Source organism: Sturnira hondurensis, unplaced genomic scaffold (genome assembly GCF_014824575.4).
Source record: "Sturnira hondurensis isolate 20B ecotype Veracruz unplaced genomic scaffold, ASM1482457v3 Scaffold0001872, whole genome shotgun sequence".
Lineage (NCBI taxonomy): Eukaryota > Metazoa > Chordata > Mammalia > Chiroptera > Phyllostomidae > Sturnira > Sturnira hondurensis.
Genome location: NW_028074503.1, coordinates 21503713 through 21531676, shown reverse-complemented (window position 1 = coordinate 21531676; position 27964 = coordinate 21503713). Strand labels below are relative to the sequence as shown.

At 35.0% G+C, this 27964-nt stretch overlaps 1 protein-coding gene across 3 annotated transcripts in view; it reads right to left on the bottom strand.

Moving 5' to 3' along the window:
- The window catches only part of ARK2N (arkadia (RNF111) N-terminal like PKA signaling regulator 2N), a 69000-nt gene that overhangs the window by 17764 nt on the left and 23272 nt on the right, over positions 1 to 27964 (bottom strand). For 2 of the 3 annotated variants that reach the window (XM_037033740.1, XM_037033734.1), the window contains exons 2-3: positions 26005 to 26788; positions 4004 to 4186 (exon numbers count right to left, since the gene is read on the bottom strand). In XM_037033740.1, the coding sequence (XP_036889635.1) occupies positions 4004 to 4186; positions 26005 to 26719 (898 nt within the window). In that variant the 5' untranslated portion in view covers positions 26720 to 26788. The remainder of the gene's footprint in view (positions 1 to 4003; positions 4187 to 26004; positions 26789 to 27964) is intronic. The other variant, XM_037033751.1, reaches the window with a different exon arrangement.

The following is a 27964-nucleotide window of genomic DNA, read 5'->3' as shown; positions in this document are numbered from 1 at the left end:
CTATCACCTACATAGCCTCATTTTAGATCTGGAAATATCACTACTCTGCTTTTTTTTTAAAGAAGGGGGCAGAAATGAAAAAGGTTACACTAATTTTGCTTATAATTTTATAACATCTTAAGAGCAAGGCAGTCATCCCAATATTTAAGATTCTTCTAACTTGATTCATCCATTATGGATCCAGAAACTAATAATTTACATATTGCTTTTGCATTATTCGATCAATCCAAACCATTCTGGCAGTTTTTTTTTGGGGGGGGGGGGGCAGCATAAAAATAGTAATCCAACCCTTCTGGCATTTAGTATTGCTACAGAATTTATATAGTGCTCTAAAACTGACCACTTAAAATACGGTATGCTCTTGTAGCTGGCATTTTTCATTACTTTGTCTAAATATCAGTATAAGATATGCTTAGCCCTGGCTGGTGTAGCTCAGTGGATTGAGCGAGGGCCTGCGACTCAGACGATCACGGTTCGATTCTTAGTCAGGGCACATGCCTGGGTTGCAGGCCAGTTCCTTGCAGGCCAACTCCCAGCAGGGGACGCACGAAAGGCAACCATACATTGATGTTTCTCTCCCTCTCTGCTTCCCTTCCCCTCTAAAGATAAATAAATAAAATCTTTAAATAAATAAATAAATATCAGTATAAGATATGCTTACTTTTGTAAGCATCCCAGGTAATTTCTATGCTCAGACAAAATTGAGGAAATACTGTAGCAAGACAACCCATTACAGGGCAAGACAATAAATTAGAAATCCACTGAATGGGTCCATCAATCCTTCGTTATTCAGTCTATTTCAGCATAAATGTATTAACATAATGCTGGTTAGTGTTCCTGAGGGCCTACAATTTGCTGTATCCTGCACTAAGCACATTATATATGTTATTTCACTTAATGGTAACTAATGTTTTGGAGTGGATACTAGTTTTATTCCCGTTTTATAAATAGGGAACACTGAAGCTTTACATAAATGAAGCTTTACACAGTTTGTCAGTGGCTGCTGGTTCAAAACCAGAATGTTTGTTGCCACCTACTATACTGTACAATTCTAGCATCAAGTAAGAAAAAGTAAACACATGATAACAGTTGAAAGGGAAAGTTAAGGTCTTTTATTGACCAGGGGCTTTGCTAATTTCAACTCTCTTGTCTTGGTTAAAGCGAAAACTATTTGGCATACAAGAACATGATCTAACAACTGCTCGGAAAAAGAGGGGAACTATTCTCTCCAATGATCACTTGAGTGATGATCCTAAATACAGCAGGGTGTGCTGACCTGGTCTGAAATGCTGCTATTGATTAACACCTGAATAGTCTGTTAAAAAACCCATCCAGTGACTGGGTTCTTATTTTATTGGGAGGGGGAGATTAACCTTTACAACATTTATCTTAAACTCAAACCAACAGAATGACCATCCAGCTGATACTAATAGTTCGAGTCTCAAAACTATAAACTGGCCATTGAGGCTGAATTCTTTTAATATTTTTATGTAACACTCTTTAAGTATACCTACAATCACAAAATGAGTTTCTACAACGACAATTACATTAAAACTCCAGTGTATCACATTTTATTTTTTACTCATATACCTACACTGTCATATTCAGAGGAAAAAAGACTTTGAATGAGCCATAAAAGCCTTGAAAAAGACTTATGAAAATGGTTTCATAAGAAAATGTCATAGAGATCTTCTGAGCAGTGATGAACATGTCCTATGACACACACAAATCTATACATAATTTATGGCCTGTTACAAACATATGTTCTCTCTATATATTATATCCTAGAGAAATTATCACACACATGTACTAAGAGACACATACAAGAAATGTTAATGGCAGTATCATCTGGAATAGCACCTTAAGCATTCAGTAAGAAAATGGGTAAGTCAGTTGTGATATACTCATACAGCGGAATACTGAATAGCAGGAAAAAAAATGAATGAATTAGAGCCACAATTATTAAGAAAAACAAAGCTCACAAAATACTGAACAAAAAAACCCAAGTTGCAAGTGATACCAATTAGTATTAAAGCATGTTTGTTTACAGATATGTAACAAATGCAATAAAAATATAAAGAAATACAGAGTAATACCCAACATCAAAACAAAATTCAGGACAGCTTTGGAATGGAAAGTGAAACAGGAAGGTGAACAAAGTTAAAGCTATGGGTGTTTCCCTTCTCATATATTTTTGCCATGTTTTATTTCTTAAGAAGAATGGTGGTAGGTACCTGAGCAATACATTTTATATTTATAATTTTGTGTGACTGAACTTCAAAAAGATAATCAAATATAGAATTAAGCACACAAAGCCTAGTGATGCTTTGAATACTCAAGCTAACAATCATTTGAATCTGAAAATATGATGCCTTCCCCAAGGCTGCTAACTTAAATGATACAAGATCCCAAACCTTGTACCATTAGGCTGAATCATATGAAATTGCTGGGTTTGTTGTAGGTCAAAAGTTAGTATTTACAACTCCAACTACCGGTAATATTAAAATTCTCTATACAAAAAGCAAAAACAAAGGTAATTGTCCATGTTTTTCTCAAAACTTTACAACAGTCTACTTAATAGCAAGACTAAGAAAACCTGTAAATAAATCTGAAGTAGAATGGACTGGACCACTTAATTGTCAACTGACAAAAATCTAAAATAAACTACCCAGTATACAGAACAAATTAAAAAACTCAGAAACACTTATTGCACAAAATGTGGTCAAACTACTGTCCTTTGAAATAAATGGTTAATTATTTTTAAAGTACTTAAACATTTTAATAAATCCTTAAAAGACCCTTGTTGGGCAAAGCAAGTATTTATACACATACAAACTGAAGCTGAGAGGAGAATAGCTTGTCTAAGGACAAATAGGCAGTTAGCAGTCAAAACATAATTAAAACTAAATCCAGGTCCTGCTCCAAAATTAGTCAAACTAAATTAATTAGAAGCTCAACAATAAGAGATTTTTATATACTTCCATCAAAAAGTATGAAAGGATGAATTGACAATGATCTGTGGAGTTCTGTCTTTTTATTTCCTAACAATTCCAATACAAAAAGTTATAAACTAAAATTCATTGTTTTTTGTGCAATACAAAATTCATTTCCCATAAACATTTTACATAGTGATTAAGTTACTAGATCCACTCAGAAAAGCCAAATCAATTTATAATTTAACTAGCAAACCATAATCTTATCATAACACAAAAGAAAATATGCACTACCCAAAGTCTGTCAACAGCCTCCCCTCTTTTCTTAAACTCAAGTACTAGTACTTCTAGAAATAGGTTTTGATGAGAATGCCAAGAGTTTTGAGAAACATATTGAAGGAAACTTGGAGGCACCTTTGCAAGGTTTCAAAGGTAAGAGGAATGGGGTTTTTAGTGAATAAATAATATCACTTTTAGGTATCATCACAGAACTAAAATGGGTAATGCAAAACAGGGACAGAGATTTTCCTGAGATAAAAGAAGCAGAAACGGAAAGAAAATGGTTAGGAAAGACAAAAAGGAGAACTACAGCAGAGGAAGGAACAGGGACACTTCACACCGAGAGGTGGAAGAAACAGTGCAGCACCATATAGGAACAGCCCCCTCCCCAAGCTGCAAGGCTGCTGTGTACCTTGAGTGCAGGAAACCATGAAAAACGGGGATGGGATGAGGGAAGGGGGTTGAGGGGGATTAGTGGGACATCAGGAGGGTTTTTACATGTCAGGCATTTTTAACCCAAGAAATATGCACACTAAAATCCACCTATGCCTACGACTCATGTCTTACGTATTATTGTTTTTGCCTCCTCCTGATTAGGAAAAATAAATGACATGTTACCCAAATCTCCTTTTCAGTTAGTTAGTTATAAGCAGCACGCTGGATGGTCACAATCACCTATTGTAAGATGCCTCTGGTTAGCCTGCTCACTTCAGCAAGGCCCACTATAAGGAACACAGCTGCCAGGACACATGCACATCACATTAGAGAAGGGGAAGGGGAGGGAGACCAACCTGCCTCCGCATTCAGCTCCTCTAGAAGCCCGCTGGTCCTCCAGGTAGCTCCTGTATCCTGGCCTCCTACAGAATTACTGTGCTCTTGAACTACTGCAGCCGCCAATAAAGTGTCCACATTTACCACTTCTGGGTCAGAGCTGGTGTCAGACATATCATAATGAGCTACAACTGGAGGTCCATCTAGGGAGGAAAGAAAATGTATACTTGTATCTAACTTGTGGGAAGAAAAATACTTCTAAAACTAAGAGCCCTCTAAATGTCATTTGTCTTCATTTTATTACTCTAGCTACAGGAAAGCTGCACTTTATACATCTAATATTTTGTACATGATGTGAAAGTAGAAAAGATAACCCAAGCTTACAAAGATGAGGGACACATGTGGGAAGGAGAAAAAGGAGTGTTATGAAGAACAGAAGACAAGACTATACTGAACAATGTTACACTGAATCGACATCATACTCTTAAAGAGCAAAAGATTAAGGAAAAAGACTCCACAGAGAAAGTGAAACTGATTTTTAAAGAAAAAAAATGCTGACTATTAAACTCCAATTTATATTTTTAAGAGAATGAATCTAGTTCTTCATTTTACTAAGCTAATACTAAAACTCCCCAGTAGATGCAGAGAAGAAAATCAAATACATATTCTCCTACTTTTAAAGAAATAAGGTTAACTAACACTAACAGCTCTATTTGTCTGACTTATCTATTTCCAGGGAAGCCTTTTTATAATATCAGAGATGTTGCCCATTTTACAACATTCTACAAAAAGACAATACAATATCCATCTTCAGGATTTTGGTTTGGATGTCTTGTATGAGATATTTTTATTTTCTTTTTCCTGAGAAAGACAACCAGCTCACACCCCAAGGAAATGATATGCAATCTTATGGGTTATTTTAGAGGAATATATTAAAGTTCTTACTGGAAATATAAGAGATCTCTTCTATCTCCAAATCACCCTAACTAAAAAAAGGCAGCTGAGTTCCAAAGTAATTACACTTCAGAGATTCATGCTAAAATAACTCAATATGCATGCCTGTAGAATACATACATGCTTCAAAATGCTAAGGTTGCCCTTTTTCTAATATAACAGCAAAAAGCAAGTTTTCATTCAAGTATGAAATACATTCCTCACTACTACCTCCAACTTATAAGAAAGCAAAAATAACAGAATGCTGTTTCTTTCCCCAATTTATGAAGTGCAGGCAAATTATTTACTTCCATAAAAATTGTTTAATATCATCCAACAAATTAACATTAAACACACCTATTTTATGAGACTTTGCCTATAAAGGAATACATATGCCAATCAATCATTATCTAAAACACAATGAAGATTACTGTTTTAATATAAATATCCATTGTGTAAATTGTCACTGAACAAAACATGGAAAACACTTGGGGTATTTATCCCTTAAAACTAAGTTCCCAAACCACAGGTTTATGTAGCAACATTTTTAAAACAAAACAAAACAAAACAAAAGACCAAATGTAAAGGCAAATGACTTGTTAAGGGCCACTGTATAAAGAACAGACATGTCACAATATGAAATTCTGACGATCATAAAATTTGCCGACTACTTAATTTCTAATTCCCCCAAAAGGGTAAATCGAGTTCATAAAATGCAACAGTGAGACCTCAGAATCAGTTGGCAAAGGATTTTCTATTAGCAAAAAAAATTGGCTTGTGTTGAGGTTTTTCTTTTCTAAAAAAAGACAGCTGTATCATTTATGGAGTTCTCGTCAGAGTTCAAAATGATTATTATGGAATAAAGATACTACCATGTGATGTTCAAATTTGAGTGCAGAAGGTATGAAGGTCAAGTACAATATTGACTATTTGACCAAATGTTCTATTTTTTAAAGGGCTTTATTTTTTTAAGTGTTTTGTGTTTACAAAAATTAAGTTATTTATTTTAAAATTTGTATCACTAATACCATTCACAACTACTTGTCCCACATTCCCTACTGTAATCACCAAATTGAGGCAACAGGTCAACAGTCAAGTCAAAATTGTACCACTCCTACATGTATAATCATGCAAAAAAAGTATTAAGTGTATATGTACATGCAGAGCGATATCACCTACCCATGGAAAAAACTTGTCTGAAAGTCTTCATCAGTAGGAAATACAAGCATAAACTTGTTATCTGGCTTCATTCTTGCATCTTCCACATTTCCAAACAGCACACCTTATAGCTTAGCTTAAATTTAGTATTCATCATAAACAAAGACAGCAATATGTTCATATTTGAATTACACTTAACAGTTAAAACAAATGATTTTCACTGTCATTTTTCCATTTCCAGGATAGTCAAATGATGACAAGTCAATACCATACAAACTTCAATCAAGTAAAGGATTAGTTGCCTTTCCAACTATGTCTTTCAATAAAAAATCAAAATTAAGGATCTTGTGTTCCAAGGTCATCTTATACTGATCATTAGCAAACCAAGATTAACTAAGATATGTTTAGTTCACTTAGCATCAGAGTTTTGGACTCTGAACCTCTAAGTAAGTATTAGTTTACTGATGGTGATAATTTATAATATTCTTAAAATGCGACTCTTTGCTGCATGCCAAAATTAAGATCCTATAGTGGAGTTATCTGCCTTTTAAAAGGAGTATCTATCTCTGGCTGGTGTGACTCAGTGGTTTGAGCCCCAGCCTGCAAACCAAAAGGGACACCAGTTCAATTCCCAGTCAGGGCACACACCTGAGTTGCGGGCTGGGTCCCCAGTTGGGGGCACACTAGAGGCAACCACACATTGATGTTTCTTTCCCTCTCTTTCTCCCCCCCCCCATCTCTCTAAATAAATAAAATCTGTAAAAAAAAAAGAAGAAGAAGAAGTAGTAGTAGTAGTACCTCTTAAAGAAAAAAAAATCAAACCAGGAAGGAGGAGATGAGAAAACTCACCATTAATATCAGAAGCAGCAATCTATGCTTCCAATGACTCGTCAATCTATTACAGGAGGGAATAAGCAAGGAAATACTGTCCTTCTTCTCCCTTGATTATGCCACTATGTTGTTAAAACAGTAGCGTTGATACTAAAATTTTGACTTTCAGAACATCCAATTAGTCACTTCAAGTAATGTTATGCATATCCATGCATAACATTATTTCCAACTTAAAACTTTCATTAATGTAAGCACATTCCATGTTATTCAAACTAGACATTCTCCTATCTGCTCTCATCTCTGTCACAATCTTAAAACAGAAATTTATAACAAAGAACTCATTAGTTTTTCTACAATAATTAAAACCATCTCTCTATAAAAGTAAGTGTAACACAATTAGTTAAGAACTCTTCTTTCTGTGGTTAATCCAAGTCCTACCGTTCCTCCTGATTGGAATATTTTGAGATTTTGCTGCATGTTACAATTACAAGACAAGAAAAATTAAAAGTTGAGCAATCCACTGGCTACTTTTTTTATTTACAAACATCAACTCATTAATTTTATGTTAGAAAGAGGTTTGTTCCCTCTCACTGACCCACTACCCTATAAATAGGTTCTAACTTTCAGAATACCAAAATCACAGTCTCAACACAGTGAGGTTTCCTCTTTTATCACCTTAAACCTTCTGCATTATTGTCATCCAACGTTTCTTTTTATAAATTCATTTTCTTTCAAATATATTCTCTTCTTAATCTCATGGAAACAATTTGAATCATAAAAGCAAAAACCAAAGCAAAACAAAACCTAAAATCCTTTATTTACATTTATTCCTGAAAAATCCCTCTTTTTAAATCTGACAATCAAAACCACAGAATTTTGAAACTATACAAGGTAATTACATAATTTACCAGTTTCATTTTACAGATAAGAAATTTGCATCCTAGTTAGTTGGAACCAGCATAGATTATAATTGTTCTCCCTGTTGAAGGAACGAGGGATACACAAAAACAAACTGGGAGTAGCATAGGAAGTACATAGATTTTTGGCAACAAACACATAGGTTAAAGTCCTGCCTACTATTTCCTAGTGTATGACTTAGTGTCTTAACAGGGTTATGGTGAGGATTAAAAAAAGATATAAAACACAACAGGAATTCAAATATTGGTCCATTGTCCCACCTTTCCATTATAATTAACACCTGCCCCACTTCATTATTTGTTTGCTAATCTTTCCATGTAAACTCTGCTATATGCAGCATTCATGCAAGAAAGCTCTGAGAAAACTTCACTGCCTGGGCTGTTACCTTATATTGGTCATAGATGAACTAAACTTGTTAAGTAAGTGCTTTGCTGGAGCTAATGAGATCATCACAAATGTGAGTTTCCTATTTTTATCTTTTTTTTCAAGTGAAACATAAGCTTGGATGTATTTGTACATAAAAGTGTTTCAAAGCCAAAGAGATTATTTTGAATTATTTCATACTTAGCATCACCCTTGCCTACAGAGCCCTTCCACTAACACAAGTGTTACCCATCTCCCAGTATGAAGTCTGATCAGACCTAGGAAACAGGAATTCCTCTAGTATCCCCCAGATACCTAGAAACATCACTCTTCCTCCTTTCTCTACTGCTAAGTCTTAGGCCCAAAGAAAGGTGGGGGTCACAAACCAATGCATGGTTTTCCCTTTTGCCTCCCCTTTCTATTGTTATAGTAACATACGATAAAACCTAGAAAAATTCCTTTTCTCCACCCTACTACAGCCAAACTCCCAAAACCCCTCACTAGGTCAGAAAAAATGTACCTCATGGCTGCCAAAGATGCCATATAGGCTTTGTCTCCCTAGTCATTAAAAGGACCTAGGCCCAGTGCCATTATCTACCACATCAAGAGAAGGTGGGGGAGAGATAGAAATCACACTCAGCCTCAATCCAGATACTAGTGAGATTCAAAAAAAGTTACACCTGAAAAGAAGAGTTCTTAGCACTTAACCTAGCCAAGCATCTATGGAGGAGGGCTGTGTGTGTGGCCAAGTAAGGGAAAGAGTAGCGACTGAATGAAGTGTGGGCAGGAGGAACTGAGGAAAAAGGGCAACCTTAAGGGTTGCAGAGACAGATGTGCATTTTTGGAGAACTTATCCAACAAAAAAACAGCATTTTCATTACACACCAAAATATTCACCAAGATGAAAACTTGTATTTGCAAATAAGACTACTTATGCTGTATTTTTACTACTATCAATCCGGAAATAAAAAAACATACATAGAACAATTTGAAAAAATAAAAAGCTTGTCATTTTCAAAGTATCTCTTAGAAAAGATGAATAATCACACCAACCAAAAAAAAAGACAAAAATCTACACAGAAAAGAGCCATCTCTAGAAAAAGAGCTTTAAATACCAGAAACTGCAATGTGTATATTTTCCTCAGAATAACATCATGAACCTATTTCAGTAAAAAGTGTCAAGAAGATAGGGCTAAACAGAAATTAAATGCAGCAATATGCACTGAAAGTTTGTTTGAAAGCTGTCATTTAACAAAAAATCAATGTCTATCTTGTACTTTTCCCATTATACTCATCTCAATCACTAAAAATTTAGATGCTATAGACTTTCCAAGGCAAAAACTAAAATTTTAAGGATATGCCTGTCTTTATATCATGCTGGTATATGACAGGGCATTTTGTTCACTCAGAAAAGTTAACCCGTGATACTGATGAAGAACTAATTTTGGAATAATCAAAGAAAAGGGAAATACAAGTATTTAAGATTATCATAGTAGTTAAAAAGTTGATCACAAGAAAGAAAAACAATTTAAATTTAACCCCTCACCACTAACTACATACTTGGGAAAACTGAAATCAAGAGGTTATTAAAAGATAAAAGGTAATTTAGCCCTGGCTGGTGTGGCTCAGTGGACTGAGTGTTGGCCTGAGATCCAAAGGGTCACTAGTTCAATTCCCACTCAGGGCACATGCCCGGGTTGTGGGCCAGGCCCCCAGTTGAGGGCATGCAAGAGGCAACCACACATCGATATTTTTCTCCTTCTCTTTCTCCTTCCCTTTTCCTGAAAATAAATAAATAAAAATCTTTAAAAAAATAACAGGTAATTTATACTGATATTCAAGAGAAGCTATAAATACAGAAAACAAGAAGAGGTCACCATTTTTTTTTCTTTTTTTTTAAAAGATTTTATTTATTAGTTATCTTTAGAGGGGAAGGAGAGAGGGAGAGAAACATCAATGTATGGTTGCCTTTCGTGCGTCCCCTGCTGGGAGTTGGCCTGCAGGGAACCGGCCTGCAACCCAGGCATGTGCCCTGACTGGGAATCAAACCACAATCCTCTGGTTCGTAGGCCCGCGCTCTATCCACTGAGCTGCGCCAGCCAGGGCCCCATTTTTCAAGTCATCTTTCTATTATTTCAAGGAACAAAGCCATGACCTGCAACTTTGAGGGTTCAGATTTATAGAGAACAAAAATATTCGTACCACATACATGAAAGAAAAACATCAAAATTAGATATGATTTTAGCCATATCCAAATATCTCTGTGTCCTGCTAAAGATTCATCCATTCCAGCATTTTCATTACTCCACCAAGTAGTCTAAATTTTATTTTCCAAATATTCTTCGATTCTTAATAGGATAACCTATAGGACATATAAAAGAACCTTGACCTTTAATGTTAACATTGGTATTATTACTTTTCAAAATACCAATTACCAAAAATATTAAATTTATCCCCAAACAGGAAAAAAATCTATCATTAGTTATGCTAATTACAAACTAATATCATCCATTTCATTATGGAAAAACAGGTCTCTTAATTCAGGAACACCTAATGTGAATTAACTTGTAGGAAATTGCTAAAAATAACAACACTGTCCTCAATAGAGTAAAAAAGAAACTTTTCCTTTTAAAAATATTTATCTAGGTTAGCTGTTATACTCCAAATGCAAATAAATAGAGTATAAACAAAATGCAATAAAATAAAGCAATTTAATGACATTCTTCCCAAATCTTACGTTATCATATGAATGTAATATTATATTATAATATGAATATTATATTATTGCCACCAAGTAACACACTTCCTCGTAGATCATTATTCCATTATTCTTTAGGATGTATTCTATTCTATGTTGTAGTAATCTAATATAATATGAAAAGATTCACTCAATACTAGAACACTTAAGTTTGGTTTCAATCCCCAGTAACTTTCTTAACCTTTGGAGGAATTAAAAACAGAAATTTTAAAAAACCCCTAAAATTATGCATAGAAACTTGAAAGTTATTCATGCTGTTTACAATTCATATAACTGTTCTAGACATTTAAAACACAATTTTCTTATCTATACAATGATTGACAGCATATAAGTAATTTTTGGGGAGGATTTCTAGAAGAATTTTTCTTTGAGAACAATTCTTATATAACAAATTTAATAATAAATCTTAATAAACTTGCTGAAATCTTTCTGATATGTTTTCTGCCATGCTGTATTCCACAAAATCTTTTTTCATTGCACTCTCAATATATCAATTTAAATAATACAAACCGGAGTGAAGAAAATCAATATAAACTAACCAAAATATAGCAGATATGATTACTTAAAAGATCATCTTTAATAAGGTAACTTTCATAACTTGTTATCTAAACAAATGAGGATAACACAAAGCCTGTACGGGGCAGCGGGGGGCGGGGCAGGGGGGCTCAAACCTTTTGGTGTCTCTGAGCCACACCGGATGAAGAGCTGTCTTGGGCCACACATTAAATACACTGCGATATTAATCACACACAAAAAATCTCATAATGTTTTAAGTAAACTTACAATTTTGTGCCGGGCCACATTCACAGCCATCTGCGCCACATGTGGCCCATGGGCCACAGGTTGAATAACCCTGCTGATACTGTTTTTCCTATGACTTTCATGTAACTGTACCATTAGGCAAATTCAGTTAATACTTTTTAAAAAATTATCAGTAATATCAATTTGGGATGCTTTGTTTGCTCAACAAAAAGGTTCCTGTAGTATTTCTTTCATTAACAAGAAGATTTCAATGATTTCATTTCTAATATACTGGTCTGCATACAAATTTATGTAAATTAACATAGTCCTATATTCAAAGACCCTTGCTGTTAAATCTACACACCAATAGGGAATGACAAAAGCAATGAAGCAAAATAAATTCTCTTCTGTTCTTTTACTCAGTCTGTTAATGAAACAAACAGGAGCTCCAAAAGCCTTCACTAACAATTTTAAGAGAAAAAGATAAAATGATGTTCTTTCCCAACAATTTAATCACCCTAACTAGGTTTATCTGTGTGCAACAATTTTCCCCACTTATTTATTTTTTATTTGAAAGAGAGAGGGGAAGGGAGAGAGAGAAAGAGACAGAGAGAAGGAGAGAAAAGAAGAGGGAAGGAGAGGGGAGACAGGTGGGACAGGAAGGGAGGGAGTGGGAAGAAGTAATATTTTTTTCTTACATTTAAGAAGCCATGAATGAATATTATATTAACAACCTCCTGGCTTATAAACTAGGCAGCTAAAGACAAATACCATATGATCTCACTACCTAAATAACAAAAAGAACAAGCAAGAGAAATATAACCAGACAGTGAAATAAAGAACTGACAGTAAGAAGGGGGGGTAGGGATAATGGAGGGAAATAGGGGAAGGGCCATCAAGGAACATGTATAAAGGACACATGGACAAAGCCAAGGTGGGTAGGTTGGGGGTGGGGACGAGAATGGGGGAGGCAGGGGGTGTGGTGGGGTGAAAATGGAGACCACAGTACTTTAACAACAATAAAAATAAATTAAATTTTTAAAAAACAACCTAAATTCATTAAAATCCACGTAGACTACTGCATAGTTATCTGTCTCTCACAAATTGTCAACTATAATGTTAATAAAAATACAGAATTAATTATTACAGAATTTGAAGAAGGTCCACACACATATCCTTGAGACTAGGCCAACTGATAACTAAAAACACAGGCTTTTCTCTTGGAGCCCCCAAACTACAGAATCCTTTATTCTACTTCTAAGTGGAAGGAAAAAAAAAAAAAAACCACTTCGTGTAAAATATTAAATCTTAAGATTTTAATTTTACTGTGCTGTGTTCTAAATTAAGATTTCATTTCAGCTTTTACTACACTCAATGTTAATAATACACATAAATATGCATCAATATAATTAAAAGCATTATTATTATCTAATAAGTGGCTCAAACAACCAGATTGTTCTAATCTGCTGGTTGAAAGCTCATAAAATGATTAGTTTTCTATTGTTCTACAACATGAATTAGTACAAAGTATACAAAAAGCAGTTTGCAGACAGATTATCAGAAACACATTTACCTTTGTGAAGGAATAATGCCTTCTTTTAAGTGCCAGCAACTACATTCCAAATGTACTTATTAGAGAAGTGATAATCCAGATATGAGATTTTATTCTTAAATAAACAGCATTTCAACCATGTGTGTAGATTAATATTACAGGTTGAAAGAAGTTTCTTTCCAAGCCCTGGCTGGTGTAGCTCAGTGGATTGAGCACAGGCCTGCGAACCAACTCCCAGCAGGGGATGCACAAAAGGCAACCATACATTGATGCTTCTCTCCCTCTCTCCTTCCCCTCTAAAGATACATAAATAAATAAATTTTTTTTTTAAAAAGAAGTTTCTTTCCAGAATTAGCACTTTATATAAGACTACAAGAGTCCAACAGGATATACTCCTTACCCTTCTCAAAATTCCAGAAAAATTAAGGGAAGTCAAGGGAAATTAAGGGAAGACCACTAGGCACTTACTTCTAAAACAACATCTACATAAAAATGTCACTGGATGGGTGTGGGTTAATTGGTTAGATCATCATCTTGTGTTGTGGTTGGATCTGTTGGATCTCTGGTCAGGGCACAAATGTAGGTGGGGGGTTCAATCCTCAGTTGGAGTGCATGCAGGATGCAACCAATTGATATTTCTCTCTGTCCCCCTTCCTCTCCCTCTAAAATTAATAAATATAACCTCAGGTGAGGCTTAAATTTTTTTTAAATGCCACCACACAATGTGAAAGTAATCCCCACCTCACAGTATTAAGTAGTTATAATCCTACAAATATAGACTTTGTCTCAGTGAAAGAGAATTCAGTAATCCCCAACAGCAGTCATGTTAAAAAAAAAAGTATTAAAACTGCTTCAAATACTTGGTGCTTCTTTAAATGTCCTTATGTTTCTGTACAATTACAGAAACACGTATTTTTAAGAGAAGAATTTTTAAATTGTGCAACCTGGAAGAGGTATATTTATCTTAAAGCAAAACTCATAAAAACTTTTTTTTCAAAATATAATTCTTAAGACAGTAACACATTTTCAAGGTTCAACGAGAAACTGAAAATCAAAATAAAATTTGTATATGTTCCTGCTATGTTGTTAAACTCTCCAAACCAAAAAATATCAAATTGTACTTTAAATTTCAACATTTTAACATATATTCTATAAGTCAATGTATTCTCGTGTTCCACTTCTTTTTACAGAAACCTTTACACAAAATATTTATCCAAAATTATGTAGAAAGTTTCCCCAAAATTATTAGTGTTTAACACTTCTAAATACTCAAAATGTTATTTCTACCTTGAATATCAATTACTGAAATCTATGTCTGAACCCCTGCATACTGCTGATAGGAATGTAAATTGGTACAGCCACCAAGGAAACAGTATGGAGGTTCCTCAAAAAGTTAAAAATAGACTACCATGTGACCCAGCAATTCCCAGGAAAAAACACTAACTAGAAAAGATATATGCACCCCCATGTTCACTGCAGCATTATTTACAATAGCCAAGATGTGAAATTGATGTTATCCATCAATGGATCAATGAATCAATAAAATGCAGTGATATATATATATATATATATATATATATATATATATATAAACAAATATTATTCAATCATAAAAAAAGAATGAATTCTTGCCATTTGCAAAAACATAGATGAATCTCAAGGGCATTATGCTAAGACAGACAAAGAAAAATGCCATGTGATCTCACTTATATGTGGAATCTACGACACAAATTAAAACCAAACCAAGTTCATAGACTGGTGGTTGCCAAAGGCAGGAGGCAGGATGAGAGGGGGAGAGGTGAAGTGTATGAGGGAAGGGAGTCAAATGTACAAAGTTCTGGTTATAACCTAAATCAGTCATGGGGCTGTAATGCACAGCATGGTGACTGAAGCTAACAACACTGTGCTGTGTATCTGAATCTTGCTAAAGAGAGTAAATCTTAAAAGTTCTAACCACACACAAAAAAATTCTGTGGCTCTATATGATAGATGTTAATTATAGATATTGTGATAAATCTGCAATATATACAAATTGAATCATTCTGTTGCATACCTTAAAATAATGTTGTATGTCAATTTTACCTCAATAAAAGTAAAATATAACATTTGATAATTTCATTCCACTGTAATTTTTCATTTTTATCTTTATGAGGAAAAAACCTCTACACCTCTCACTCAATTATCTAATAAAAATTAGAACATATCCAGTCAATACTAGAAATAATTTGTCTATACATTCTTTTTAAATGAATTCATATGTCCTATTTTAAAAATAAAAAAGCATTTCAGAACATACTTAATACATCAACTATTAAATTATAAAACAAAAAAGAAACCTGTTAAGTGCTTGATGCAATTTACACATTAATAGAAAAGTAGTCATGTTAACATGATGAAATTAAATGTTTTCTTTTGTCTAAAATTCCATGTCTAATAAAATCTATGACCCCAGAAAAAAAGTTGAAGACAAAACAAACTTCCCTGAAAATATCTCAACTTCAAGTAAAGATTATGAATTAGTTAAAATCTGGTTAGTCATCCAAAACCAATATGCTCTTCCCACTGATATAAAACTTACTTTAAAAAATTTATTAGCAGCCCTGGCTGGTGTAGCTCAGCAGATTGAGCACGGGCCTGCGTACCAGATGATAGCGGTTCGATTCCCAGTCAGGGCACATGCCTGGGTTGCAGGCCAGTTCCTGGTTCCCGGCAGGGAACGTGCAGGAGAGGCAACCATACATTAATATTTCTCTCCCTCTCTCCTTCCCTTCCCCTCTAAAGATAAATAAATAAAATCTTTAAAAAATTATTAGCAGAAGCAGTTTACAAGTGTTACACTATCACTTCAGAGAAAAATTCATGAGTTATAAAAATCTCCTATTTTATGGTGAAAATTCATACTAACAGGTTATGCAAGGGTTCAGTGTACTAAGAAATTTATTCTAGGCTGCACTGGTGTTCAAAACCTTACCCTTATTTGTCAAACTTTATTTTTTAAAGATTAATTTATTTATTTTTAGAGAAAGGAGGAGGAAGAAAGAGAGGGAGGGAAACATCAATCGGTGACTGGGGACTGAACCCACAACCTACACATGTGCTCCAACTGGAATCTAACAGGCAACCTTTTACTCTGTGGGACAATGCCCAACCAACTTAGCCACATGGGTCAGGGCTTTGCCAAATTTTATATAAAGGAAATTTATTAAAAGTAAATCCAATAGAAAGCAAAATTTTTAAAAAATCAGTTAGTATTAGCAAAATAACCTACTCCAATTGAAAACTTTCATCCTATTTTAGCGGTTTCTCACAATATTCCCAGCAATGGAGAAAAGGTAAAATAGCAGTATTTCCCAATCCTAGGCTACACGTACAAATATATATCACGTTACAAGACTTTCAATCCTGCAGTATTTTCTTTCTTTTGACACACTCCATGGGCCCTTTAACATACTGAAGGCCATTTACTTTCAGTCCATGGACTGAAAACAAAATTAAATTGGTAGTACATTAGCTAATAGACTTAGTCACTAGTAACTTAAAAACTCACTCAATACATACCCATAATAGAGTGACCATGTCAATCTGTATCCTCTAGAGGGTACCCTTTACATCAGGGTACCAATTTCACCAGATGATATCTGCCAGACTATTGCCTCAGGCACTGGGCTTTAAGTTAACACTTGAGATAAAAAAATTCATCTATGTAGCAATGAAAAATACTATTTTTCTCATGCATGATACTAAATGCCAGTCTGCTTTCCCTGCAGTATCTTGCACAATAGATACAAGGTACACATTTGCTCAAAAATTACTTGTTCTTCCTGCATACAAATGCAATTTAACATTATAATTTATTAAAGACTAGAAACCAGTTCATTAAATGATATATGGAAAGACAATATAAAAACATTCATGCAGTATATTCATTCATAATCCTCAGAGTAGAATTAATTATGTGATTCCCACACTAGAATCAGAAGTGAGTCAAAGGTGTAGAAAATAAATGAGAAGAGGAATTAATCATTTACCTATTTGGATTTACTAAGATTCCCTACTTTATATCTTATTTATATTTTTAGCATGGAAAAGTATAAAGTGAGGATCATTGCTATTATCATATAAATATGGTTCTATGTTCCAACCATATTTGTCAAATTCTACTTTGTTTTGAATATCTAATTGCTTAAAAAGAAACTTTACTCTTATAACTTTTAAAACACCATCAAAAGAAACTTACAATGGGCAAAAGCATATTCCTTCTTACAGAGTCCAAAAACCAGATAGTTAATACAACTGATTTTGTGACAGATTCAAGGGTTGTTTTTAAATACTCCCATTTTCAGCAGAGTTAGCTGAAAAACCATTGTAAGTCTTCAGGAATTCTAAAGTACTGTCAACATCTGGGAAAGTCACATAAGAATCAAAGGGCTGCTGTGGCAGTTCTTGGGAGCCAGGCATCTGCATGTGAGCATCTGATGGGATGACAGGGGAGGGCTTTGGCCAACTAGCTGCATTTTAAGTTCCCTGGGTTCCAGGAGCAGCCTATTGTTCTTTTCACCAGGGTCAAGGTGAGTTAACTTTTTCCTTCCACACGCGGAACTTCTCCTCTGCCTGCCTCTCCATTTTTGAAAAACAGCTAATGGCCTTTTCTAGGAGACACTGCCTATGCAGTTCTTATTACACACAGCACCCCTGTCAAGTAATCCTGGAATTTCCCTGGGTGTTCCTTCAGATCCCACAGCAAGACTGAAGTCAGCTTTAAAAATATTGAGGCCATTTGATAAAACATTAATCCAAAACGTTGCATTTTTAACAAGACATGCTTATTCAGACAAACAGCATAAGCATTACTAAGAACAGCCATAATAAATAAGATTGATGCCCTGGCTGGTATGGCTCAGTAGATTGAGTGCCAGCCTCTAAACCAAAAGGTTGCTGGTTGGATTCCTGGTCAGGGCACATCCCTGGGTTGCAGGCCAGGTCCTCAGTTGGGGGCATATGAGAGATAACCTATTGATGTGCCTCTCACACATCAATGTTTCTCTCACTCTTTCTCCCTCCCCTCCCCTCTCTCTAAAAATAAATAAAAGCTTTAAATAAAGAAATAAATATCATTGACAAGCAGCACTTAATTAACCAAACAAAAGTCATTCCAAGAAAAATAAAACAATGCTACCATTTCTTACAGCCTCAATATATCTGGCTAGGAACATGTATTCTGTAACTATACAACTAATATTAATCTGTAATAGTGGTTTTGAACCTGGGCTGAACACATGAAAATTAGGAGTGGTTTAACAAATACCAAACATAGCTAGGGCTCCAAGGCACTGTAGATTGCTTTTTCTTTGTTTTCTTTTAAGCTCCCCAGGTGATGTGAATGTACAGCCTTGGTTGAGAACCACTATATCCTTGAATATTTTGATTGCTTTGACTTTAAAATTCTAGAAGTCATTTTGGTAGCTGGCCTATATTCAATCAGTATACAATAATTCTTAGCTGATAGTCTTATCAAATGCTCTTGTTTTAAATTTAAAAAATTGCCTCTGAGTCAGGTTTTTACAAACTCTAGTCTGTGCAAGGTGTTAACAAGGTATAACCCCCCGGGGGGGGGGGCAACAATGTTCTGTGGTTAAGTTTGAGGTAAGCTACAAATCACATCCTTCCCCTCTAACGGCTGAGACGCCTTACAGTAAGGAAACCTGTTTCCACATGATGCAGCACTTCTCAGATGTGTGCATTAATTCTAGTAGAACAGTGATTTCATAGGATTTCAATTTAGGAGATGCTCCTGCACAATGCTGTTTTATTCTTGCTAGGCCAGATCATCTTTGATTTGGGAATCTTAAAAAAAACTATAATGAACTCTTCATTTCTTCAGGGAGCTATTAAAAATGCTACCTCCTGAGACCACTTGACTACACTATCTAAAATGGCTTTTCCACCCCATTTCTAGTCAATCTTTATCACTTATAGCCTGTTTTATTATCCACAGTGTATATATATATATATATATATATATATATATATATATTCCTACCTGATAGCATAATAAATTCATTTATTGTGTCTCCTCAAAAAAACTAAGTTCAACGAGGGCAGGAGCTTTATTTACATTCATAACTGCATTCCCAATGCTGCCGAGGAGATGCTCAAATATCTGAATAAATGAGTGATTGATGGAATCAATCAATCTTGGCCTTATACCACCTACCTATACCATGAACTCTTATAAAGAACAGACCTATAAAATGCTGTATTACAATTAACCCCAGATAATTCTGAAGAAACAGTTCACTTTATCTCACAGTGGCTTTTTATGAAGATGCAAAAGAAAAATTTACCAGTTCTCTGTACTTTTCACTGACTTTCTTGAAAAGAGAAACATCAATTTCTTGCTCCACTTTGTTATACATTCATTGGTTGATTCTTGTATGTTCTCTGACCAAGTATCAAACTCTCAACCTTGGCATATTGGGACAATGCTCTAACTGAGCTACTCAGCCAGCACCCCAGTTCTTAGTATTAAATGTTTCTCTTAGACAATGAGAACTGTTCATCATGCCATTCATCATGCCATCTCTCTTCAATGCCTAAAAAGCTACAGGACAAATTTTTAGCCCCATTCTACCCAGCTAACAAAAATCTTAAGTTTATTATCAACATTCTTAATTAACTTCATTTTATTTCCCTTTCTCCTGATTACTCCATCCCCTTTCTTCATATTTAAAAAAAATCTTGTTTATGTAAACTTTCTCAAGAAGGACACACCTTTCCCCAGAGGGTAGTTTATTTAGCTTATGGAAAGACTAAGTAGAATTTAAAGAATATCAAGCTTTCTTTAAGCAGTTTATTCCCATTTGAAATTCTGGGTAAACTTAATTGTATAGGACAGGAAATCATATAGCAACTTAGATCTGTTATAGATTTTGGTATTACCTAAATACACTGGGTAAGATGCAGCCTCATAAAAATGACTACCAGCAATAAGCACTGATATTTCCAGATCTTGAAGAGATCAATTACACATTTGTTAAAACTCATTAAATGCACACCAAGAATGCACCCTAATGTAAACTATGAACTATAAGTGACAATGACATGTCAATATAGGTTCATCAACTGCAACAAATGTATGACTCTGGTAAGGAAAGCTGACAGTGGGGGAGGTTGTGCGTGTGTGCAGGCAGAAGTGTATGTGAAATCTTTGTACCATCTGCTCAATTTTGCTGTGAACCTAAAACTGCTCTAAAAATTAAGTCTATTAAAAAAAAACAAAGACCATATTCTCACCTTAAACACATGTTCTTTTATTAATACTAAGATATATCCTACTTTGAGAAAAAGAATTACATCGAAAGCAAAGCTTATGCTTTTGCATATATAAAAGTTAATATAGGCACTCACTCTAGGAAATAAGGAAAAGCAGGCCAAAAGCAATACTTCGGTGCTTTAACATTAGAGATTGCCAAAGGATAGCCACCAGTAAGATATCAAAAGATTCTAACCTTAAGGTAACATTATCCAGACATTGTAGCATAGAGAAAACCACATTTAAACCATGCATGCTTTTAAAATTATCACTTAAATGGAGTAAAAGGGCTTATGCTTGTTAACTAATTCAGAGCTATGCTATGGTTCTTATAACTAAGATTTTTTAAAACTAGACTCCACTGTTCATAATTTGATACCCATTAGCCGTAACAAAACTTAACTGAACCATACTACCAGCTTCACCACTGATGTTTAGCTATGACTTAAAATATCACTGTTCAACTGAGTCCTCAGCCCTGGCTGCTATAATCACTGGGGAACTTGAAAAATGCTGATGCCTTTATGCTAAGTGAAATAAGTCACACAGAAAAAGACAAATACTGCATAATTTCACTTACATGTGGAAACTTAAAAAAACTAAATTCATAGAAATAGAGCAAACTAGTGTTTGGGGGAGAGGAAATGAAGGTGGTCAAAGGGTACAAACTTCCAATTATAAGACAATAAGTTCTACGGATGTAATATACAGCATGGTGATAGTTAACAGTATTTACCGTATTATATTGTGAAAGTTGCTATGAGAGCAGAACTTACAAGTTCTCAATACACGTTAAACTGTAACTACACGAAGTGATGAGTGTATTGAATGACCTTGCTGTAACAGTCATTTCACAACATAAACATTTATCAAATATTCATGTTGTATACTTAAAAAACACATAATGTTATATATGTTGAGTATATTGCAAAAAAGCTGGGGGGAAAATGCTGATACCTGGGTCAGACCTTGAGATTCTGATTTAACTGGTCTAGAGTAAGGCCCAGGCATCCTGTTTTTAGTGCTCCCCAAGTGATTCTAATATCTAGCCAGATTGAAAACCACATGGATTTTACCTGCCTTATTTGCATTTACTAAGATGAAAATAGGCAGTTATCATCTGATTACTCCATCTCAGTGTTTTGTTACCAATGTATTTAGTGAGTCTCCTAAACAGCTACTAAAATTGACCAGATTATAAAAGGCTTAAAGTGAGGATGTGGAACTTCTAGCCACTTCATATTCAATCTAGGAAAAAGGTCATGGTATTCCCAGTGTGGGTTTGTGGTTTATCTTCTACCACAAGTCCCCACTGCTTAAATTAGCATTAAATTTTTTCCAAGTAATACAATTCCCAACAGGTTAAGAACCCTCACAAATTATAAAAACAAATGTGGCAGAAGGAAAACATGCAAAGAACATGAATAGACTGTTTATCAAAAGAATACAAATGGCCAAACATGATTTTTCAATTTCACTAGTGATCCAAAAAATGCAAAGCAATTTTTAAAAAACACTCAATAGCAAGAATGTAATGCAAAAAATACTTAAGCTTCTAGATGGAATAAACAATATATTCTTAAAAAGCAGTTTGGCAGTATGTGTTAAGACCCTTAAAAGTGTTCATATCCTTTTTAATAACAGCAAAAACTAAAAACAGACCAAAGAACCAATGTTGGGGAAGTTCTCCTAGTTAGCTAAATTATTTTTTTAATACATTTTAAAGAGTATATTGGGTTTTGGTTAAATGTTCAAAATGCAATTAAGAGGAAAAGCAAAAGAGAAGTACATAAACATAATATGATAAATTTTGTTATATATTATGGAAGGCAACATATTCAATGTTAACAAAAGAATTATGAATGATTTTAACATTTCACATTTTTCTATTTTCAAAATTTCTACAAAGGATTTACTACTTCAAAATTTTTATTTTTAAATTTCCAAGCAAGAGTTAATTCATTATGCCTAACTCTTGACCTCAGAAAAACTGTGAGGTAAGATGATAGATTATCATGATGTATTTCAGTGCATAAATGTGCATGATGAGTAATAAACAGATGGTGAGAACCTGGCTTCAATGGGGCTAACCTGTTCTGGCTGGCTACAGTTTGAGAATTCAGGTGATCTCAGACAGCTGTCCTTAATAGCTTCCCTAACATTCTCCAAAATAGACAAAAGAGATTTTCTAAATGCAAACCAGCCAAGACAACTACTGAACCTTATCTACCAAGGTGGGTACATTTTGGGACCTCAGTCTGAGTAGGCATTTATATGGTGACTATTGAAACACACAAAAGCAGGTCATTTTAGCCAAGACAAGGTGAAATGACCCTAAGGTTTTACTCTAGGGTAAATATTTATGAAAAACAACAGTTATTGAAAAAATGTTTCCCCACTACCCCTGTATACTGATGCATGTAAGTTAGTCTGTTCAGAGAATTTTTTGAACTGAATGAAGTCTGATGTCCATTATTCATTCACTAAAATCAAACTTTCCTGCAAGAGCAGACTTTACAAAATCTAGTCGCAACTTAAAGTGATTTTACATAGAGAAAATGCCGCCTAAAAGGAAAGAAATGTTCTTCTTGTAACACTGCCAAGTGATTAGCAGTTATAAAACGGTCATCTATAAAAATAAGTGAGACATTTGACAAAAGCTTTGAACACTCAAGACCACCACATACAGAGTATTTTTATATTAATATTTACTACAAGATACTCTGTTTTTGTTCCAAATCCCCCAAGTGAAAGAACTGCCAGAATTATCTTGGTATGATATCTCCAGAGAGATTTCTAAAACAGTAATATTTTTTCAAAAACTTTAAGAAAATGATCTAGTGTGCACACTAAGCTGCCTGCTAGTTAACTGTGAACTAAAGAAGTCTTCATAAACACCTGTTGCCTAGATAGCAAACTCAATTATTAAGTATTATCATGCATTATACAAGCCTGCATCATTACTTATGTTCACTCTTTAAAAAAATCACATTAATTGTTGTATTATTTGGCATAAGAGAATATTTAGCATAATTCCTTCAACATTTAAGCTGTTGCCAAACAAAAGCTTCTAAATAAAGCATTTCCTGGATTATTAAATTACTGTAGTTACCTTGATGAAAGATTATAGCAAGAATCTCAGTTTTTACTTTTCCTCTTGGTTTCCATTTTGTGTAAACAGCTGGATTCAAATTTCGACATCCAAGAGATTGTTAGGCACATCCAGTTTAAGGTTCACCTGAATGTCCACATTGTTGCACTCAGGTCAGTTCCTAATCTGTCCCAGCTGTACAGTTTATACAGCTTTCTATGGCCCTTGCTATGAGGTTGAGTGACCCTTCTCCACAGTCGTGTGACTCAGGAAACTGAGGTATAAATTTTTGTATCAAAAAATGCACAATGTCACAATTTTTCTGGGATAACAATATGGACAGTTGAAATGAACTTCCTGATATTTAATGGTAGGCTGTTCCATCTTCACTGCCTTGCATAGTTCTAGGAAAGACCACTCTTATCTGTGTTACGTGAACAGTAAGTACCTCCTGAAAGTGCAGGGCACAGCCTAGGTAGTCAGTCATATACAGCGACCCTGCATCCCACCTACCATCTGATTCTGCATGATTACCTTAGAAAACTTTATATTTATTTTCAAAAGCCACAAACTTACTAAATGGTGTGAACAACAGAAACTAAATTATAGATCCAGATAATTTACTTTGAGGTTTTTGTTAGTATATAATTCAGAATAGACAAGAAACAAATCAGTGGTATTTTAGTTTTAAAAACTGATCAAGGTAGTCAAATAGCAAAGAGATTTGAAAAATATGAACAAAGCACACCTAACCTGTGTAAGCCAAACAGGCAGAGTGCCCATGAAGACATTTCTCATGGTACCTCTACAATGGAGTCTATCATCATAGAGAATTTTGTTCACCCACCTTCTTCCCTCTTCACATAAAAAGGCAAAGTATTGAGGTGGTTACATAGCAATGTGTTTAGTGAGTGAAATTAAGCACTGTATCAAGGGATGCATAATGATGTTGATTAATAGAGTAGAACAGAACACAATAATGCATGAGCAATTTTTACAAGTATTAAAAGCTTTCTTAAAAATATTCAATGGAAAACTGAAATACACCTAGAACCTGCCTAGAACAATCTCAAAGCCTGCTTCTCTCATGCATTCAACTGATGGGCTTCAATTAAATACCCTCCCCATTTATTTTAACACAAGGAACTACTATAGGAATTCAGTAGATACTGAAACAGTAAGCATTCTAATGACTGTAAAACTCTATTTGACATACCATATGGGTGAGATTTTTATTATAATTTAAAGAGCTATAAAGTGCTTTAAAACTAATTCTTGTTATTGAGTTAATAAGTTTGGTCAGCTACAGGTTAATTAACCGATATTCTGTTTTTCAAATATTCTTTGTATGTAAACAATATGTTGTCTTCATGTGTAGAAACCAAAAAACCATTCAGTAAACTAGAAGGAATAACTGTGCCACCCATAAAACTTTGAAAACCAAAACTTCCCCCTTTGATGTAGTAATAAACAATGTTGTTGTGATCTGTCAAGTGCCACGTAGTTTACAGAATGTTCCCAATCGTAAATCTCCTCAATAATGAGATTTCACCAATGAAGAAGCATTTAGACCTCATCTTTCTTTCACTATGAAATCTCAAGACTGCCTTTGTAGTACACAATACCAGATGTGATAATATGGAAAAAGCAGGTATGTCAAACATGTAATAAATTAGACCCTTATACCAGTGAGAGCTGGAACAAGCAGATTTCTATCAATCAACTTTTTAAAGATTTAGGGAGTAAGGGGGAAATTTTGCAAAAAAACAAAACAAAACCACATTATTTTCGATGCAAGTGACAACTCAGAATAGAAAAATGTGCAAAAAGGATAACTAGCTTATCATGCACTGAATGAGAAAAAACACATCAACTACTATTTTAAGAGAAATAGTTATAGAAATCTTTAACGAAAGATAGGACATGTTATTTCAGACACCATAAGTTCAAGTGCAGTGGCTATATAATAAAGCAAGGTGCCTATTCCTGAGGATAATGTACTTAGTAATAATGCTGAGCAGTGATTATTAAATCTATACAGTGCTAAAAAGGCAATAATGGGAGTTCAGGTAACGTGTTACAGAGAGAGAGAGAAGTGAGAAATTCCATTACTTAAAAATAATCTTGTCCCTATTATTAACCATTTAAATATTTTCTTTTTTGCTAATGTGCTAAAGTGCACTGGAAACCTCAGAACAGGTTTTTTTTTTTTAATTGGCCATGTCTTGTAGTACACTGCAGTCTTCAAATTTACACAGAGCTGCAGGTCTCCTGGATTTTTTCAAGTGTCACTCATCTAACTGAGCCTGACAGCTGAGAAATGCCATCAGGTGCTCTACAGTCAGTTTAAAAAACATCCTCTACCTGGTATCTCTGCAGTGATTGTCTTGCTGCTCCCTGAAACCTCTTCATCATCATCGGATGAGCTCGTGCTTGAGTCACAAGTCAGGTCACTATCACTGGTACTACTGTCCTGCAACAGGTTGTATTTCTTACGCGCAGCAGCCTCCCGTTTCTGCCTCAGTAGCCTGATTCTTTCCTTGTGCTTTTGGCTCCGGTGACCTTTAACCTTGGCGACTCGGCCATTCTGTTTATCACTGGATTGCCTATTTTTCTTGGCAGCCATAGTAGATGTTTCACTTTCAGATCGAGACCGCCGGGACTTGCGCCCAACTGTGGCACCTGACACTCCGGAAGGGTCTCCCTCTACAGTTGTTTCTGTCTGGGAGGGTTCATTCTCTTCTGCAGAAGACAATGTATCTGAATCAGCCAGGTGACCACTAGAGGAAGGGGAAAGCATGCAGTGATTAGAGGAGTCACTCTCATAAACTCGGCCAGCTGTCGGCTTGTCACTCTCTGTGGATGCTAACTGAGACTCAGAAGAGTCCCTTCTCAGTTCCATCAATAAGCAGGGCATTGAAGATAGAACTGCAGCATCCACTACACCATCTTTCTGAACTTGAGATTCCAGTTCTACAGATCCATCTTCCTCCTTAGCTGTCTCTTGTTTGGATGTTTTTGGTGGGACTTCGGACTCAATGAGGTCTTCGACTTTTCCTACTGCCTCCTCCATCTTCATTTCAGATGTTTGAGTTAATCATGGAGCAGAGTCTATGAAACTATGTCAAAGATGCAACAGGAAAGCAACCTGGACAAAAACACACAAAATCAATGAACAGGAACGGCAAATTACTTAATTAACACAACATGCCTTACCTTTCAAAGTGGCTAGCAAAAGTTAGCATATGAACCTTTGAAATAGATGTATCTTCACATACTCATCAAGAGTCAAACTCAAAGAACTCAGTACTATCCAAATACTAGCACATACAGCTACCAAAAATGGCACAATGGTAATCCTCTATTCCTGAACTTGTAAGGCCAGCAAGCAACCAAACAAGGATTTTCAACTTAAAAGCTCAATTCTGTGTGTTTACAAAAGGAATCCTCAAAATTCTGATATAGTTATTGTATACATTTTGACTTTAATATAAACGAAAAAGAATGCTTAAAAACTAATCCAGAGAACAAATTAACTGAAATGATTACTTTTACACTCAAATCATCAAAGAAGGCAAGGGCGGGAGTTACAATGGGGTAGCATCAAACATATACTTCAACTAGCTGCATTCAGCAAATGCACAACCAAAGTAATTATATACATCAAACCTGCCATTCCTCTCAATAGGAACTGCTCCAGAGGGCATTAGGATGAAAGGCCTGACTCTGCTGTTTCCTCAGTAGTCCTAGTTCCCAAAGACCTCTCTCATCATGCTGAATATGAGTCTAGTGTTTAAGCATGTTTTATTTCATAAACAATACCCACTAATATGGATCAACTGCTTTGTAAACCCAGAAAAACCTAGTGCACTCTATTCCAAGAACGAGTTAAGGGGTTTTAAGAGAAAATACCCCCCACACATTTTCCACTTTATACGCTAACTTTAGAACCTAACACCCCTAGCCCCCTGTGTGTGCCACAATTCCACTTAAACGTGAAGGAACAGGACAAAATCTTTAACCCCAAGAGCTGTGACCTATACAGTGCAAACTTCATTAACTGATAGTTTTTAAGAGGGTACTAGGAATGTGCAAAGCACGTAAACACCTCATTCTGTATACGTGATGTTAAAGAAGGCAATTATCATGATGTCCCATAGGTCACACACAAATATTAAGCTAGATGGTACGTTAGTCAAGTGAAATAAGATGTCTCCATCACTTCACTCCAAGTTAATTGATAGTTAAACATACAGTAGGCAGCGAGTAGAAAATACCTGGAAAATCCTTTTATTAATCTAACATGCCAAGCCTACTTTTTGCT